Raw genomic sequence first — 17,866 nt, 5'->3', positions numbered from 1 at the left:
AAAAACAACAACAGAACTAAAGCACAGCCTGGGATGCACCACCTGCTTAAAGTATTGGGTTGTCGCCATCTCCGGCAGCTGACAACATAGCCTGTCCGCTGGCCCATCATCTCCTTCCATCTTCCAGTCTATATATTTTAATAAACTTACAGCTTGGGCTCTCGAGTACCCTCTCAGATGTTATTATTGAAGCAGAATAGTGCAAAATCAGTCTTCAGAGGTTAAGGAGGGAGTTTTCAGTGAAAATGTAGTTGGTAAGTTTGACATTTTAGGCAAAGAGACTTTTTTGAAAAGCATCATTAAAACAGCCTGCTAATATATCTCACCAAATAAGTTGTGTTTAGCTCAAATCTCATATAGGAGGACAGCATGAATTCAGTTTTGAATTGACTTGGGTTCCAGCCTCCTTGTCAACAGGTTGGAGAGTTGTTAGTAAAATTTAGCTTTCTCTCCACCCCAGTGATAATGATAGGAAGCATTACGAAAGGAAACGATTGCCCTGCTGCATAAAGCCTTCTTCCTGGGAAGGCGCGCGCACTCCCAACTGCTGCAGGAGCACAGTGATGAGGACTGGCAGCGGTGGCAGCTGGGGCTCCCCCACACTCAGTTTAAAACAAGCACCGAATGTCTACTCACTGTTGAGAGTTTAAGAAAAAAGTCTCCACACTCAATGTGACTGTCTTTGGAATTCTTCGTTTCATTAAGGTTCTCACAAAATACAAAGCTCAAATGTAACCGTCTACGTCCACCACAAAACAGAATCAAGTAAGGGGTTAGCACACAAACAATGATCTTTTTCATTTTTAAAAATATAAATAACAACGTTCAAGGTTTGACAGTTTTCTCCTGCGTGTGTTTCTCTTTAAGGCTTTATGTTGCAGACCCTTAAGTACGCATACCTGTCCTCAGGATACACTGCCCACAAGCAGGGAAGGCCACCGTGGGTACATTCCTGAGGGTGACACGCACTTACCCATGTTGCCTCAAGCCTGTGGAAAACTAAACAATCAGACACCCTCCGATCAGTTCACACAGCTTCATTAATTTTCTTTCTACTACGAAGTAACAATACAAAGGGGTAAGTTCCCAGCAGCATTCAAGCTCTCAGAAGATCAATCATGAAGGGCAAGAAGGAAAAGACAGGCTTTTTCCTGGATGGAATTTTTTCCTGTTATCCAGAAAAACCCCCATAACCCATAGAGTTTAAAGGCTGGCTTGTACTGAAACATTTTTCAGATTAAATAGTGTTGAGAGAAGGGGTGGTCTTTTTTCGTTGGGTCCTGGAGAAGAGGTTAAAGTGGAGAGGTTACTGTTGGAAAAATACTACTGACAGTCCACCCTCCCACAGCAGTCACGTCACCGGCGAGGCCTGGGGGCAGAGCCAGGGCCCCTGCCTTGGGCACGAAATCCGAGGGAAGGCTCTCCAGCAGACACTTGACCTGCTCCTGGCCCAGCTTGATCTTGTCGTCCAGCTCCCGCTGCTCGATGAGGAGTGTCGACTTCATTTTCACAAAATGCTGGTAATCCTGGAGTTGCTCGTTGGAAAGGTAATGGGCCAGGATGTCCAATACTACGCGCTGCCTCCGGTCCACGTTCTCCTTGAGCTCCCGGGCGTCCTCGTGCTGTGCAGCCAGGACCTTCCTCTTCTCGTTGAGAGAGCTCTGCCGGGGCGAAACAAGCAGATCAGCAAAGGGCCAGCGGAACGGGGAAAAGAACCGAACTGCCCGCAGAGAGAACTATTTCAGGACGGTGCAGTGTCTAAGTTTCTATTTTGATTGTAAGGAGACTCAGTTGTTTGAAAATCAGTTCATTACCCTTCTGTTGCAGATATATGGTTCTCTAACTTATAAAGTCATGTGGCAGCTGTAATTTGAGAGATTATGTTAAAATTGGCTGGGGTGATGGCTTTACTTTAAGGCTTCTAGACTTAGAAGAACCATCAGGATTCCATTTATATGAGGTCCTTAGAATAGTCTACAGTCATAGAGACAAGCAGTAGAATGGTGGTTGCTAGGCCCGGGGGGAGGGGAGAAAGGAGGGGCCGTTGTTTCAGTGGGTATAGAGTTTCAGTTTTGCAAGATGAGAAAGTTCTGGAGGTCTGTTGCACAACAATGTTAATATAGTTACTACTGCTGAACTGTACAGCTAAAAATGGTTACGATGGCAAATTTTATATATAGTTTACCAGAGTTAAAAAATTGAAGGGAAAAAAAGCCAGTCATCAAGGTACCTTGAGTGTTTACAAGTGTTTCCATTTTATAGTGGTTCTCAAAGTGGGCACCAGCAGCATCTCCTGGGAATTTGTTAGAAATGCAAAATTTCAGGCCCCCTTCCACCTACTGAATCAAAAGCTCTGGAGGTGTGGGGCTTAGGGGTCTGTGGTTGAAGGAGCCTTTCGGGTGATTCTTTGCAGTTAAAGTTTGAGAACCTCTGCCCCAATCCATAATCAACAATGGGAACATCATATTTACCATCTCCGAAAAAATCAGTTTCCATTTTTCAGGCCTCTGAATCTAACATGAGAGAAATTCTATTTGACAATGATGGCAATTTCATATTCTGAGAGGTTTTTTTTTGTTTTTTTGGTTTTTTTTGCAGTACACGGGCCTCTCACTGCTGCGGCCTCTCCCGTTGCAGAGCACAGGCTCCGGACGCGCAGGCTCAGGGGCTATGGCTCACGGGCCCAACAGCTCCGCGGCATGTGGGATCTTCCCGGACCGGGGCATGAACCCGTGTCTCCTGCATCGGCAGGTGGACTCTCAACCACTGCGCCACCAGGGAAGCCCCTGAGAGTTTCTTATACAGACCCAATGGTAAGATAGTGTATTATCTTTAGACTTTATAGAAGTCTTTAATGTGGCCTTTTACTCAACATGCTGACATAAAATGTCATTAACATTTTTTTTTAAATTTTACATTTAACCAGACTCTTCAGGCTAAAGTGACTGAGAAACTTTAAAGTGGAAATTAATCAAGAAATAAGAATATTTAAATATATATCTCAACACAGATTAGCTTATGTAGGGTTATGAAAGGCTCATGTGTCTCTGCCCTAAACTCCCCTTGAACTGGCTTGTCAAATCTTACCTAATAATGCCTACAGGAAAAGTGCAAAGTTAATAGGTTAATCTTACAAATATCTCCATTTTCATAGGCTTCCTTCTCCTAATCAGAAAAACACACCTAAAAAAGAAACCCTCTGGGACTGAATTTGCAATGAAGACATGTTTCAAAATACTGTAGGGAAGTAAGTTAAAAAGTGAGACCCTCTTCCTCACCTTTAAAAAATTATGAAATATTTTAAACATCAGTATTGTATAGAGAATGGCATAATATCTGTGTACCCATCATTAACAGTGCCAAATCTTAGCTTGAACATTTTTCATATTTGCTTCAGTTTAAAAACAAAATATTCAGTTGAAGCGTTATATATAGTTCTCCCGATCTCCGTCTTCCCTCTCCTCCCCTCACTGGTAACTATAATCCTGAATCTGGCATTTATTGAACCATTTATTCTTCCTTTCCTTATTCCTATTTACACTTTTATTTAACAAAGACTAATAATTATAAAAACTAATACAGATGTATCTTGCAGGTGAGCAAGCACTTATCTGTACTTGAGAGTGTGTACGTGCATTTAAGTGCTGAGTTGTTCCAGAACTGAATTCAACTTATCTTCCCGTAAGAATTGCTCTACGATTGCTTATCTCAGATACCTGTGGCATCCACCCAAGGGACTGAACAGGAAACTTGGAATTACCTTCTGTTCTGTCCTTCCCCTCATCTAACACGCCCTGCTAATTCAAACTCATTCTCTAAGTCACTCCCTATTCTCTATCTCCATGACAATGGCCCAAATTAACAGCCTAAACCCATCTTGCTAGACCATTACAATAAGCTTCCCAACTGTAACATCATTCTTACCCCTCCCCAGGCTGATTATGTCATGAAATTAGTTCATGGCTCTCCAGGCCTACAGGCTAAAGTCTAAAGTACTACCGTAGGTCTTTGTGATTATTTTCTGCACTGGATACTGTTTACCCCTTCAGATCCACTCTCCTCTGCCCTGCTCTATGTCTAGGGAAGCTGCACGCTGCTGGCTGCTGGTTTTGCCCAGTGGCAGTCATGGGCAGGAGGCTGGAAGCTGCGAGGGAGAAGAAATTGAGGCCTTTATCCCTGGCTCCCTCCTTGCCAGGGGGTGGTGGCTACAACCTTTCACCCAGGCCTCAGTGCTGCAGGTCAGCTATAGCCAGAGTTCTGATAAGGGCCCCTTCCTCATGCTGCTCCAGGTCCAGAGGTAGTGATGGCTTCCCCGCTGATGCTAGCCCTGCGGGGGACAGTGGCTTCATTATCCCTTGTTGGTCTCCCTTAAAAACAAGTAAATCAAGGAAGCACTCTGCTCTAGACATACCAACCACATGTAAATCAATTCTTAAACACGCCACGGTCTGTCTGGACTTTGTCCATGACATTCCTCCTAAATGGTAAAGCCCTTTCCCTCTTCGCCCACCTGGAATTAAGAAAGTCCCCTAGACTCCATTCAAGCGGCACTTGTGTGAAGTCCTTCCTGACCACACCACACTGCATGAGAGGTGCTCTCATGGCTCTTGAGTTTATCGCTGTGCTGCAGCATACTAAATACAATTGCTGCTTCTACACTGGTTACATTGGTAACCAGAATAACTGCCACTACCAGTTATTCCGGTAAGCGCTGTCATGGACACAGCGGGCGCATCTTCACCAAGTGCCCATGGCCCCTCGCCTGCAGATTCCCGAGAGCCTGAGCTCACGTTCCTGTGCCCTCTCCTCATCCCAAACAGTTTTGTCGTCCCTCTCCCTTTTTTTTAATGTCAACCCCCATCATACTTTTACCTTTCCTTTTTCTGGGATAAAAAGGAAGGAAAGAAACTCTGGCACCCACATTTTTAACTTTCCTAAGTATCCCTGAGGCTGAGGGGTCAGCATGACATCTTGGCGTGGAAGATCCTTCTCCTCTGTTCCCTGTACGTTGGAGTCTCTCCCTGCCCCGGAGAGATGGTGATCATCTCTAGAAAGGCTCCTGTCTAATCATACTTCTCTGGGTACATGGGCTCAGGCAGGAGAATTGTTGAGCGGAATTGTTAGGCGGCCTACCCTTTCCTCGTTGCTGGCGTCTTCACCAAGGCCGCTGAGGACGTTCTCCACGCGGGCCAGGCGTCCCGAGAGGGAGAGCAGCAGGTTCACCACCTTGTCCAAGTCCCCGATGAACATCTTGTACTTGTCGATCTCATTGGGCTTGCAGAGCTCACTGATCCAGGCCTCCACCTCTTCCCCCAGGGCGTTATTGAGCTTGATGTCCATCAGCAGGCTCCCCTTGGCTTCCTGGAGGGTCTCAAGCTTGTGGGTGAGGCTTCCAATCAACTCCACCTGGAACGAGAGAGGAGACGCACAGCAAAATTTAGCCAGCTGAGTGGTCAGTGAGGGCAGGATCCACTTCTCCCAGCTGCATCCTTCCTGTCTTGTCTTCGAGGCTCAGCTGGTGGCCCCCCTCCACTCTGCGTGGACTGCCCCCAACATAAGGCCACAGCCTTCCTTCCTTTCCCTGAATGTCTACAGCTGCCTTCTCTGAACCTGTTCATTCCTCACAGGCCAATGCGTGATGACACATTGCCTCGGAATGTTTTCCAGTTGTGTCGTGCTGTGTACAGCGCTCTCTTCCCAACTGGTGTGTTAACTACTCACTTTGAAAAGTCTTTTCAATATGTGTTCTCATTTGATCCTCACAACAATACCGAAGGCAGGCAGGGTAAATATTCTTAACAAGTGGAGCAGCCGGGAGTCAAAGGAATTAGGGAATGGCCTAAGATCACAGAGCTGAGTTGAGTATTAATCACAGATACCATTCGTGGAGGAATGACCATGAGCCAAACACTGCGAGCAAGTCCACGGATTATCTCACCTGGTCTTCCCAACTGTCTTGTAGTAGATACTACTTTAGTTGCACAGTGCGCTAGCTGAGGAAACTTTGACTTAGGGAGGTGACGTGAGGCTAAGACACCTACACTGGTGGGTGGGGCTGCCGTGAACTCAAGGCAGCCTGACTTCGGGGCCACCCTTGTACAACCATTGTAAATATTCATGAGACCTTTATTCAGAATTCAGTCCCTTGTTCTGTCCTGCACCCACTGTCTCCAGTGAGCAGGGCTATGTAATCTGCCACCTTACTTACAAATTTCCATACTATGAAACAGGATTACACAAATACCCAGTATGCTTAACTGAAGGAATGAAGTAAAGGTCTTAATGGTTTCAACTTTGACTTCATTTATACGAAGTGTCTACTCTTACTTTGTTGCAAGAGAAATTAGACTCCATGGCTCTTTAGTCATTTTTCTCTTCGCCTGAGGTAGCCATATGGAAAAAGAACATCATCTTTTTTTGGTTAAAACCTACTTCTTTACCACTAACAAGGTTCCAGCTCAAAATTTATATGTATGTATATATGTGTATATGTATGTGTGTGTGTGTGTGTGTGTGTGTGTGTGTATGTGTGTATACATAAACCCAAGCTGTGTGAATTCAGTTGGAAGAAAACAAAGGGTCACAATTTCTACGTTAGAGTAAATCTTCATTTTAAAGGAAGGAAGAAAAAAAGGGAAAAAAATATTTTTGAATAACCAACTGAAGGGTACTGACAACTTTGTGTACTGTTTCTTCAACATGAGCACCAGAGAATACAATAATCACAATGATGAGGAAAATATTTATTTCTCCACCATCTGCCCCCATCTTGGAGCTGGACTACCAGAGGTACTTCAACTAAGTAAGGTTCCCAATGTCCTTGAAATGTTCAAGTTCTGGCTTTAATGGTGACATCTTACTGTCTTCTCAACTTGCCTAATCCCAGAGACTGAAGGGGGCTTAAAACATTCCCATCTGCTGCACCGACTCATTATGGGTTATAATCTTTGGCTTTCTACAAGCAGTTAAGACAAAGTGGATACAAAAGACAATTTTAGTAGTGGAAAAAAATGTACAGTATATATTATTCCTTAACTGAAGAGTCTGAGCTCAGAAAAATGCAGGTGGGAGAGAATATCATTTAATTTTCCTTATATTCCCCTGGAAAACTCATCATCTTCTAAAAAACAATTCTGGCTGGCAGCTATGGTATTTGCCTGCAAAATAACCTGCTAGATACCTCCAGGAAAATGCCCGGGGGGGTGACGATCTTGCACTGTGCTGTCTGTTCCTATGAAGAGAATGGCAGGGATACTGGAATGGAGAGAAGGAGGGAAAATAAATAGTACTTGCTGTTACATCTCCCAATATCCCTGCTGGACAGGGTTCCACAAGTCAAATGTCACCATTCCTGTCTTTCAGATAGACGATGAGAGAGACTGACATCTACCTGAAGTCAGCCCAGGAGTTTTTAAGCCTCTTAGCTTGCATTTCCTAGGCTTGCCACTCTGAATGTTACCAGAGGGTACTTTCTTATAGAAAACCAGGTTATGTCAAATCCAAGAGCTAGTTAACTAAGCAACAACATTCTTATCACTTCAACCTCAGGAAAAGGCCTTCTGCTTATTCCAACGTTTTGGGATCCATTTCAACCTCACATCTTGAGAAGTATACTTTCTACAAAAGGAATTAAAAAACCAAAGAGTAGAAAGAAAAGAAGGCAACAGCTTCATGTTTTCTATTACTCCTATAAATATGACTTCTTCTGAAACTAATATTGTGTCATTTCTGGAAGGAACTCCATTCTAAAAATCCTCATTATGGCTCTCAGTAGCTAGCATTTTAAGAAATAGATGTGATGATTTTTAATTTGCAAATGAGCATAAGCCAGTAAGGATAAGTCTGTCCTCACATGGGGTGAGTGGTGAAGAGTGGGGAGAACTCTTCCTCTGAGTTTCCACTGAACTCAGTGCACTAATTTTCTCAGGCTCCTTCGATCTAAGCAGGGTTCATAATATCCTTGAAATGTCCAAGTCCTGGCTTTAATTAAAGGTTATGGGTCAGCAGTGCTGGAAGGGCAGCCACCAAGCGAGCAGGGTTTGATGGGTAAGGACGGGTCAAAGAATTTGACACAGCTGAACAGCCATCAGGTTCAGAGTCTAGCCCATTCAGTCTTTCCTCTGCAGACCCTGTTGGGTTTTGTTTTTTCGTTTTAATTTTATTGGAGTATAGTGGATTTACAGTGGTGTGTTAGTTTCAGGTATACGGCAAAGTATTTCAGTTATATGTATATTCATTCTTTTTTAGATTCTTTTCTCATATAGTTTATCACAGAATATTGAGTAGATTTCCCAGTGCTATACCAGTAGGTCCTTGTTGCTTATCTATTTTATATATAGTACTGTGTATATGTTAATCCCAAGTTCCTGATTTATCCCTTCCCCCCACTTTTCCCCTTTGGTCACCGTAAGTTTGTTTTCAATATCTGTCAGTCTGTTTCTGTTCTGTAAATAAGTTCATTTGTCTCATTTTTTAAAAATTAGATTCCACATATGAGTGATATCATATGATATTTGTCTTTCTCTGACTTACTTCACTTAGTATGATAATCTCTAGGTCCATCCATGTTGCTGCAAATGGCATTATTTCGTTCCAGTCTATGTCTTTTGGTTGGAGCATCAAATCCATTTATATTTAAGGTAATTATCAACATGTATGTTCTTATTGCCATTTTGTTAATTGTTTTGGATTTGTTTCTGAAGATCTTTTTTCTTCTCTTCCTCTTTTGTTCTCTTGTGATTTGATATCTATCTTTAGTGTTGTGTTTGGATTGCTTTTCTTTTCTGTGTGTGTATCTACTGTAGATTTTTGGTTTGTGGTTCCCATGAGGTTTTGATATAGCAGTCTATATATGTGCAAGATTGTTTTAAGTTGCTGGTCTTTTAATTTGAAATGCATTTCCGCTATCCTGCATTTGTACTGTCCTCACGATTGCTGGTTTTGATATCATATTTGTGTGTGGATGATTTCCTACCTTTATGTTTGCTTTACATACAGTGAGCTTTCCCATTCATAATTTCCTTGATTCTAGTTTTGGCCTTTTCTTTACTGCCTAGAGAAGTTCCTTTAGGATTTGTTGTAAAGCTGGTTTGGTGGTACTGAATTCTCTTAGCTTTTGCTTGTCTGTAAAGCTTTTGATTTCTCCATCAAATCTGAATGAGAGCCTTGCTGGGTAGAGTATTTTTGGTTGTAGGTTATTCCCTTTCATCACTTTAAATATATCATGCCACTCCCTTCTGGCCTGCAGTTTCTGCTAAAAAATCAGCAGATAATGTTATGGGGATTCCTCTGTATGTTATTTGTTGCTTTTAATATTTTTTCCTTTGTCTTTTTTTGTAAGTTTGATTAATCTGTGTCTCAGCATGTTCTTTGCATTTATCTTGTATGGGACTCTCTGCTCTTCCTGGACTTGAGTGTTTCCTTTCTCATGTTAGGAAAGTTTTCAGCTATAATCTCTTCAAATATTTTCTCAGGCTCTTTCTCTCTTCTCCTTCTGGGACCCAAATAATGCAAATGTTGGTTTGTTTAATGTTGTCCCAGACACCTCTGAGGCTGTCCTCATTTCTTTTCATTTTTTCTTTATTCTCTTCAGCCGCAGTGATTTCCATCATTCTGTTTTTCAGCACACGCATTCATTCTTCTGCCTCAATTATTCTGCTATTGATTCCATTTGGTGTATTCTTCATTCCAGTTATTGTATTGTTCATCTCTGTTTCTTTGTTCTTTAAATCTTCTAGCTGTTTGTTAAACATCTCTTGTCTCATCTTGATCTGTGCCTCCATTCTTTTTCTGAAGTCTTGAATCATCTTTGATATCATTACTCTAAATTCTTTTTCAGGTAGGTTGCCTATCTCCACTTCATTTAGTTGTTCTTGTGGGGTTTTTTTAATCTTGTTCCCTTGTCTGGAACATATTTCTCTGCCATTTCATTTTGTCTAATTTTCTGTATTTGTGGTCTCCTTCCTGCTGGCTGCAGGATCATAACTCCTCTTGCTTCTGGTGTCTGCCCTCTGGTGGATGAGGTTGGTCCTGGGGCTTGTGCAGGCTTCCTGGCGGGAGGGACTGGTGCCTGCCCACTGGTGGGTGGAGCGGGGTCTTGTTCCCCTGGTGGTCAGGGCCGTGTCAAGGGGTGTTTAGAGGTGGCTGTGAGCTCAGTACACCTTTAGGCAGCCTGTCTGCTGGTGGGTGGGGCTGTGTTCCTATCCTGCTGCTTGTTTGGCCTGAGGCGTTCCAGCACTGGAGGCTGTAGACTGTTGGGTAGCACCAGGTCTTGATGCCAAAATGGCGACCTCCCAGAGAGCTCAGGCCAATCATTATTCTCTTGGACCTCTGCCACCAGTGTCCTTCCTGCCCCCAGTGAGCCACAGCTGACCCCTGCTGCCCAGGAGACCCTCTAAGATTCGTAGGTAGGTCCAGCCCAGGCTCCTATGGAGTTACGGCTTTGTTTTGTGTCCCAGTGTATGTGAAACCTTATGTGCACCCCCCAAGTGTGGAGTCTCTGTTTCCCCCAGTCTTGTGGAGCTCCTGCACATGAGCCCTGCTGGCCTTCAAAGCCAAATGCTCTGGGGGTTCCTCCTCCCGATGCCAGACCCTCAGGCTGCGGAGCCTGACGTGGGGCTCAGGACTCTCACTCGTATGGGAGAACCTCCGCAATATAATTATTTTCCAGTTTGTGGGTCCCCCACCCCGTGGGTATAGTATTTGATTATGTCACGAAAGCGCCCCTCCTACCATGTTATTGTGGCTTCTTCTTTGTCTTTGAATGTAAAATATCTTTTTTTGTAGGTGCCAGTCTTCTTCATCGATGGTTGTTCAGCAGTTGTGATTTTGGTGTTTTCGTGAGAGGAGGTGAGCTCATCCTTCTACTCTGCCATCTTTTTCAGAAATGAGGGGCTGCTTTTAGTTTGGATGCTTACTGTTTCTTTCCTCAGCATGTGCTGGCCGTTATCCCCTTGATACGAGGTGTGCAGGTGCAGTGGTCCTTGTGCGCTCCCAGGACAGTGGGGTCAGCTCTTGGCACCTGCTCTGTTTTGGTTTTCAAAGACATCAACAGTGGCAGAAGAACCAGAAGCCTGTCTGTACAGGAGCTGATGTGTACTCTGGGCTTCAGGGGACAAGGAAGGACAGAATAAGATGAAAATGTCTAGGGGTGATACAGGGAGGCTTCTGTGGGAAGAACCAATATACATTTTGCAGCATTCTGACTTCCGAAAGCTGTTGGCTGGGCTGTAAGTGTCATACATCACAGCTCGGCATATCTGCTAATACCAGTATTACTGAGCAGTCACACCAGTCACTCCTGGCTCAAAGGTGGTACCTTTGGATGGTATTTGAATTTTTCAAATTTACCAAGCCCTTAAAATATGGAGATTTGGATTTTAAAATGTAGTTAAGAGGGATTTGAGTAACTGAAGGCAGCAAGGGAAAGTTCGCTGTATTAAATAGACATTTCTATGCCAGGCAGATCTCTTCCAAAAAAAAAAAAACACACGAAAAAACTACCAACTTACACCCATAGAATTCAATGGGGAGAGAGAAGAGGTGTTTCAATTAAAAAAAATAACTTATTAATGTCTCTCAGGAGCTAATTAATTTGCAAAATCATTGACATGTATCCACTTCTTACCTGGCAGAAACTGTTAACTCACCCTGCATGAGCTGCTATGTATAAGGGTTCTCTCTGTAAACATGGCTTAACAGATCCTCCCTCGCACCTCACCATCTGCGTGCAGAAATCTTGCTGGGTCCTGTCCCACCTGCTCCTTGCTCCAGCACCAGCTCAAACAAACACTGGACCAGGAGTCAGGAGACCCAGCTCTGACAGAAAACTCACAGTCAGGCCAGTCACCTGACCTTTTGTGTCTGTTTTCTCATCCACTGCAAGGGCATCCTAATGCCTGCCTAAAACTAATAATAATGTTTAGTTACAGAGCTCTCTGTCTGTGCCAGGCACTATTTAGGTGTTTTCCTATTCAGTTACTACTCACAACAACCCGATGAGACGGGTACAGTTATTATCCCCCTTTTATGGATGAGGAAAGGGAAGCGGATAGAGGTTCTGTCACTTGCCCAAGCCCAGGCAGCTAGAAAGCAGCAGCACCAGGCTTTAAACCCAGGTCCTCCGGCTGCAGGGTTCAGGCTTCTGCTCGCTACATTAAAACAGCTCAGAGGAATGTGGTGAGGCTCAGCTAAGATAAAGCGTGTGCAAGCACTCTGGAAAATATAAAAGTAGTATACACATTCAAGTTGTTACTGTGTTGCACTATCGTGAAGATTAGGCAACACCTGGAAGAACACACACCAGTCATTTGGGCAGACGCCCCTAGGGGAACATACCCAACTCCCCCCGCCCCCCCCCCAACACTGCTTTGCCTTCTGCTGGGAGGACTTGTGCTGACAGGGTTGCCAATAACATCACTACACACACAGCTGGCCTCGACTGATGGCCTGTCTCGATCTAAACGGAGTAATTCAGGACCCTTAGCCGCATGGCTGGGGTCTGGGGACAGTGGAGTTCAGGCTCCAGCTGGTAAAAACTGGGACTAGATGAAGACATTCAATATGAGGATCCAGGCAGCAGCATGTGACTGTTTTCTTTAGCTGCATTTCACCCCACAGAGAAGTCAGGGGCAGTTTCTGTCCTGAGGAAACCTGCATCCCACGTTGTGTGACCTATCAAAGCAGAAAGGTTGCGGGGGCCTGACTGCCACTTCAGATATTCTCTAGCACATTCTCTGTCAGGAATGGTTCTTATTTCCTCTCGGGAAGGTTTGTGACCAGAAAGTTGTGCAGTCTCTTGGTTCTGGGTGACAGGAATCTCTGACATACAAGAAATGTTATTAAATTTCTTTAAATTCAACAAAACATCCTCCTCCCTCCCCGATGACCTCCTTGTTTTTCCTATGTCTGTTACCACAGTCACCTAGGCCAGGAACTCGGGAGCCAGCCCTCCTCCTTCCTCTCTTCCATGCTCCGTGTCCAATCTGCTACCGGATTCTGTCCCTTTTGCTTCCTTTAAAAAAAAACTAAATCCATCTGTTTCTCACTGCTCCTATCGCAGCTCCCTTAGGCCTGCCTCATCGCTTCCTGGCCCAGGCAGCTGTAACTCCCTCCCAACTACCCTCTCTTCCTCCCGTCTCGCTGCATGCACAGCTTCCCTAAATGTAAATCCACCGCATCTCCCTCCCCGCTGATAAATCCCCGGGAGAGGGACTGATGGTGGCCAGATGGCGGGAGCCCACGCCAGCCTCTCTCTCCTCCTTCCTACAGCGAACACCCCTGGACCCTGAAGAGGGCTCTGCAAGGTTAGCTGTGGCAGTGCGCCGGGGAGGGGAGCCACGCCTGAAGTACAACCCAGAATGGGTGAGTTTCCTGCTTCTCCCCCTTTTATGTTCTGGTTCTGCCCTGGAAATAGCCTCAATGCTGAACTGCACAGAGGGCGTGGCATGGCAGCAAAAATGCTGCTTTCTGTGAGATAAAGCAGGTGGGGGAATCCTGTTTCTTCCTCTTCCCTCTCTCTTCCCCCACCCAGCCCTGCCCCCCCGAAGTGACTCTCCTTGCAGAGTGCACGGTGCAGTGGTGGCACAGGCACTTAAAACCCCAAGAGAAAACCCTTCTTTCTGTCCAGAGGAATGGGGACAATGACCCCATGGACCGAAGAGTGTGAGGGGAATCCCCACGATTTTTCTCTTATTGAGGATAGTCCCAGCCATGCAGAATGGCATGGCCGTGCAGGCTGCCTTGACACCACAAGAACTTGTTGTCCTATTTCTAGCCAGAGACCCAGGTAAAGGGGCTGCTGGGGGGCGGGGGGTCAGGTGGGAATACTGGACAGGAGAGAGCAGGAAAAGGAGACCCCCTAATTAGGTGTCTGAACTGCCTTAGGTCTGGGCTTACCCTCAAGCTGCACGTGTGTGGGACAGACCCAAAGCAGCACGGCAAAGGCTTTGAGAACTGAACTGTGATAGAACAACTCACCCAAGTCCCAGGCTCAGCCCTGAAAGGTGCCTGTGTAGGACAGTCACATATAAGACAGCAGAGGCTCTGAAAACTGAATTGACACTGGAACCAACAGCCAGAGGTGGAACAGAACTTGTAGCCTGAACCTAACTAGGCTACCTGCTAAAATAAAACAAAAAATCAACATTCTGCAGAGGATTTTCACAGAACCCAGGACTTACACCATAACACTCAAAATGTTCAGGTACAATATTACCCAGCATGAAAAGAACCAGTAAGATGTGAGCAGCTCTCAGGGGAAGACAACCAAAAGGTGCTAACCCTGAGATAACCCAAACGGGAGGATAAAAGCCTTTAAAATAGCTTTTGTAGCTATGCTCCATAGTAGAAGTAAACACTCTTGAAATGAATAGATAGACACTACAAAAAAATGAATGGAAATTTTAGAACTGGAAACTATAATATTTGAAAATTAAAAAAAATTCACTGGCAGAATAGAGGCAGGAAAGTCAGTGAAACTGAAGATAGATCAATAGAAATTATCCAATCTGAATGAACTGACAGAAAACATTAAAAAACATGAACAGGACTTCCCTGGTGGCACAGTGGTTAAGAATCCACCTGCCTTGGGGCTTCCCTGGTGGCGCAGTGGTTGAGAGTCCGCCTGCCGATGCAGGGGACACAGGTTCGTGATCCGGTCCGGGAAGATCCCACATGCCGCGGAGCGGCTAGGCCCGTGAGCCATGGCTGCTGAGCCTGCGCGTCCGGAGCCTGTGCTCCGCAACGGGAGAGGCCACAACAGTGAGAGGCCCACGTACTGCAAAAAAAAAAAAAAAAAAAGAATCCACTTGCCAATGCAGGGGACACGGGTTCGAGCCCTGGTCCGGGAAGATCCCACATGCTGCAGAGCAACTAAGCCTGTGTGCCGCAACTACTGAGCCCGAGTGCCCTAGAGCCCACATGCCACAACTACTGAAGACTGCGCACTCTAGGGCCTGTGAGCCACAACTACTGAAGCCCGCGTGCCTAGAGCCCGTGCTCCGCAACAAGAGGAGCCACCGCAGTGAGAAGCCCGTGCACCGCAATGAAGAGTGGCCCCTGCTCGCTGCAGCTAGAGAAAGCCCGCGTGCAACAACAAAGACCCAAAGCAGCCAAAATAAATAAATAATCAAAAATAAAAAAGTCCTAAAAAAAAAATGAACAAAGTTTCAGAGATTTGCAGGACAATATCAAAAGGTCTAACATTTGTGTCACTGGAGTCCCAAAAGAAGAGAAAGAGATTAGCACATAAAAAAATATTTGAAGACATACTGGCTAAAAACATCCTGAATTTAGTGAAAGACATAAGTTTACAGAATCAAGAAGCTTAGTAAACCCCAACAGGATAAATCAAAGAAAGTTAGGCCCATACATATCATAACCAAACTGCTGAAAATCAAAGATAAAAAATTTGAAAGCAGCCAGAGAAAAGCAACACATTGCATATAGGAGGAACAAGTATTCAACGGCTGTGCATTTCTCATCAGAAACCATGGAAGCAAGAAGAAGTGGGACATTTTTAAAGTGCGAAAAGAAAAAGAATAGTCAACCCAGAATTCTTTAGAAATGACAACAGAATATAGACATTCTTAGATGAAGGAAAACTAAAAGAATTTGTCACCAGCAGACAAATCCTTCAAAAAAGAAATGCTGGGCTTCCCCGGTGGCGCAGTGGTTGAGAATCTGCCTGCTAATGCAGGGGACACAGGTTTGAGCCCTGGTCTGGGAGGATCCCACATGCCGCGGAGCAACTGGGCCCGTGAGCCACAACTACTGAGCCTGCGCGTCTGGAGCCTGTGCTCTGCAACAAGAGAGGCCGCGACAGTGAGAGGCCCGTGCACCGCGATGAAGAGTGGCCCCCGCTTGCCACAACTAGAGAAAACCCTCGCACAGAAACGAAGACCTGGCACAGCCCAAAATAAATAAATTAATTAATAAACTCCTACCCCCAACATCTTAAAAAAAAAAAAAAAAAAAGAAATGCTAAAAGAAGTTTTTCAGGCTGAAAAGAAGACAGACCAGAGGAAAACTTGAAACTTTAATAATAAAGCAAGAGCAACAGAAATAGGCAGCTGAGAACCATCTGGGTCACTAATGATCTCTTGGGGAAAGCCAGTTCTGAGGAATAACAAATGTTTTTGCCTTTTGAAATATTCCACTAAGTCTCTAAGCCAAAGCCTTTTGGCCTTCAGAATAGAGAATCATGAGATCTGGTTAAGCAGATTTTTGCCCAATAGATATGGCAGGGTTTAGCCAAAGAATTGAAAGCCCTAAGTATTAAACTGTCTCTAGACTTTATGTCAGAAGTTCAGACAGTGATTGTTTTATATTTTAAGTAATACTTATATTTACTTGGAATATTACAATTCATCATCTAGGATATATAAATAAAAAGTATATTAAAGCAGAACTGACTGGAAATGCTAGTTTCAAAATATTAATAAATCAGGATTCTAGTTTCCACTGACTCTTAGTTTCATGCGTAGACATACATCTTAGGTTTACTAACTTTAAACATTAGGCAACAAATGATTACTTTGCAGAAGTTGGTGGAAGGTTACATTCTGCCTTAGAACCATCTTGACCAAGCATCATGTTTTAAAACCATCCTTAGGGAAAAAAAAAAGGTTGTTATATATTGGGACGAGAACTGCATTTTCAACTTCATACTGAATATATTAATAGATGCCTTCAACAACATCAATTAAAGCCTGCATATTTTCTCTGTTTCCAGATCAGATATGTAAATGCAAGTGCCACACAAATTCTATTACACGTTAGTAAACCTGTAGTTGATTAAAACAAAAAATCTCATAGGGTTCTCCACTGCCACGCGGTAAAATCCAAACTCTTTGGTATTTCAGACAAAGCCCCATGTGATCTCCATGACCTGCCCCCGTGGATCCTCTCAGCCTTGTCTCCTGCCATTCATGGCCTTTCTTTGTTATTCTCTAAATTTGGTAATTTCTAATTTAATCATGAGACTTTATAATACATTCCCAAGTATCAGACCTCCTGGAAGTATCTTTCTTCAATACATACGCACTCCCCATGTTTTTTCACACAACTACCTCTTCTCCCATGCTGTTCCCTTTGTCTTGAGTGTCCCCTCCTTCTCTTCTTGTCCTGGCTCACTCTGATTACTTCAGTGTAAAATGTGACAATATTGGCATCAGAGCAGTTTTGTGTAAAGAAGGTAATAAGGCACTAAGTAAAAAAAAACATAGCCCACATCCGGGATTAAGAAATGCTTGACAAATGGTACCTACTGTCATTTCCTGTGAGGACTAATCCTCTTATTCCTTCCGTGTTCTCAGGCTAAAAATACTTCTTGCCACATAATCCTCAGAGTGAGAGGGTGATAATAAAGTGACGAAAAAGCAGTTAAAAAGTAAAATTAAGATGGGGAGGAAAAAGCAACAAGTAGTTTGCCACACTGCTACTGTAGATCAGAGTATGTCTACATGCAAAAAAACAAAACAACAAAACCTGTAAAATGTTCAGTTAAAGATGTCCTGGCAACTTGGTACTTACAATGGTGTTTATTATAGCTCCCTCTTTGGGATAGATATAGACAGACTATAGCAATGTGGTTTTCCCCCCCAGTCCCATTAAGTGGGAGCCAGGAGGCGTGCTATGGAGCAGGCGTGTACATGGGGAAACTGGGCTGGGAGAGCATGCCTTACGAACAGCAGCTGCATCGTATCAGCATGTCAGCCATGCACTGTGAGCCCAACGAGGCTGGGACTGTAGAAGGGAGAAGGATACCACTGATGGAGGTGCTTCTACAATCCTTCAGTCCTCCTGCCCCATTGCTCCCTGCTCCCACAGTCTATATCCTGTGGTCTCATTCCAACACATAAACAAG

The 17,866-nt window shown here is 44.4% G+C and overlaps 1 protein-coding gene across 1 annotated transcript in view; it reads right to left on the bottom strand.

Moving 5' to 3' along the window:
- Positions 1–673: 673 nt before the first annotated feature.
- Positions 674–17,866, bottom strand: part of SHROOM3 (shroom family member 3) — a gene marked incomplete at its 5' end in the record, with an annotated part of 318,759 nt that continues 301,566 nt past the window's right edge. The window contains 2 exons of the mRNA XM_079709194.1: positions 674–1,661; positions 5,134–5,406. Coding sequence (XP_079565320.1) covers positions 1,293–1,661; positions 5,134–5,406 — 642 coding nt within the window. The 3' untranslated portion in view covers positions 674–1,292. The remainder of the gene's footprint in view (positions 1,662–5,133; positions 5,407–17,866) is intronic.

This window comes from Hyperoodon ampullatus, assembly GCF_949752795.1.
Source record: "Hyperoodon ampullatus genome assembly, chromosome: 1".
Lineage (NCBI taxonomy): Eukaryota > Metazoa > Chordata > Mammalia > Artiodactyla > Ziphiidae > Hyperoodon > Hyperoodon ampullatus.
This window is presented reverse-complemented; position numbering and strand designations above follow the sequence as displayed.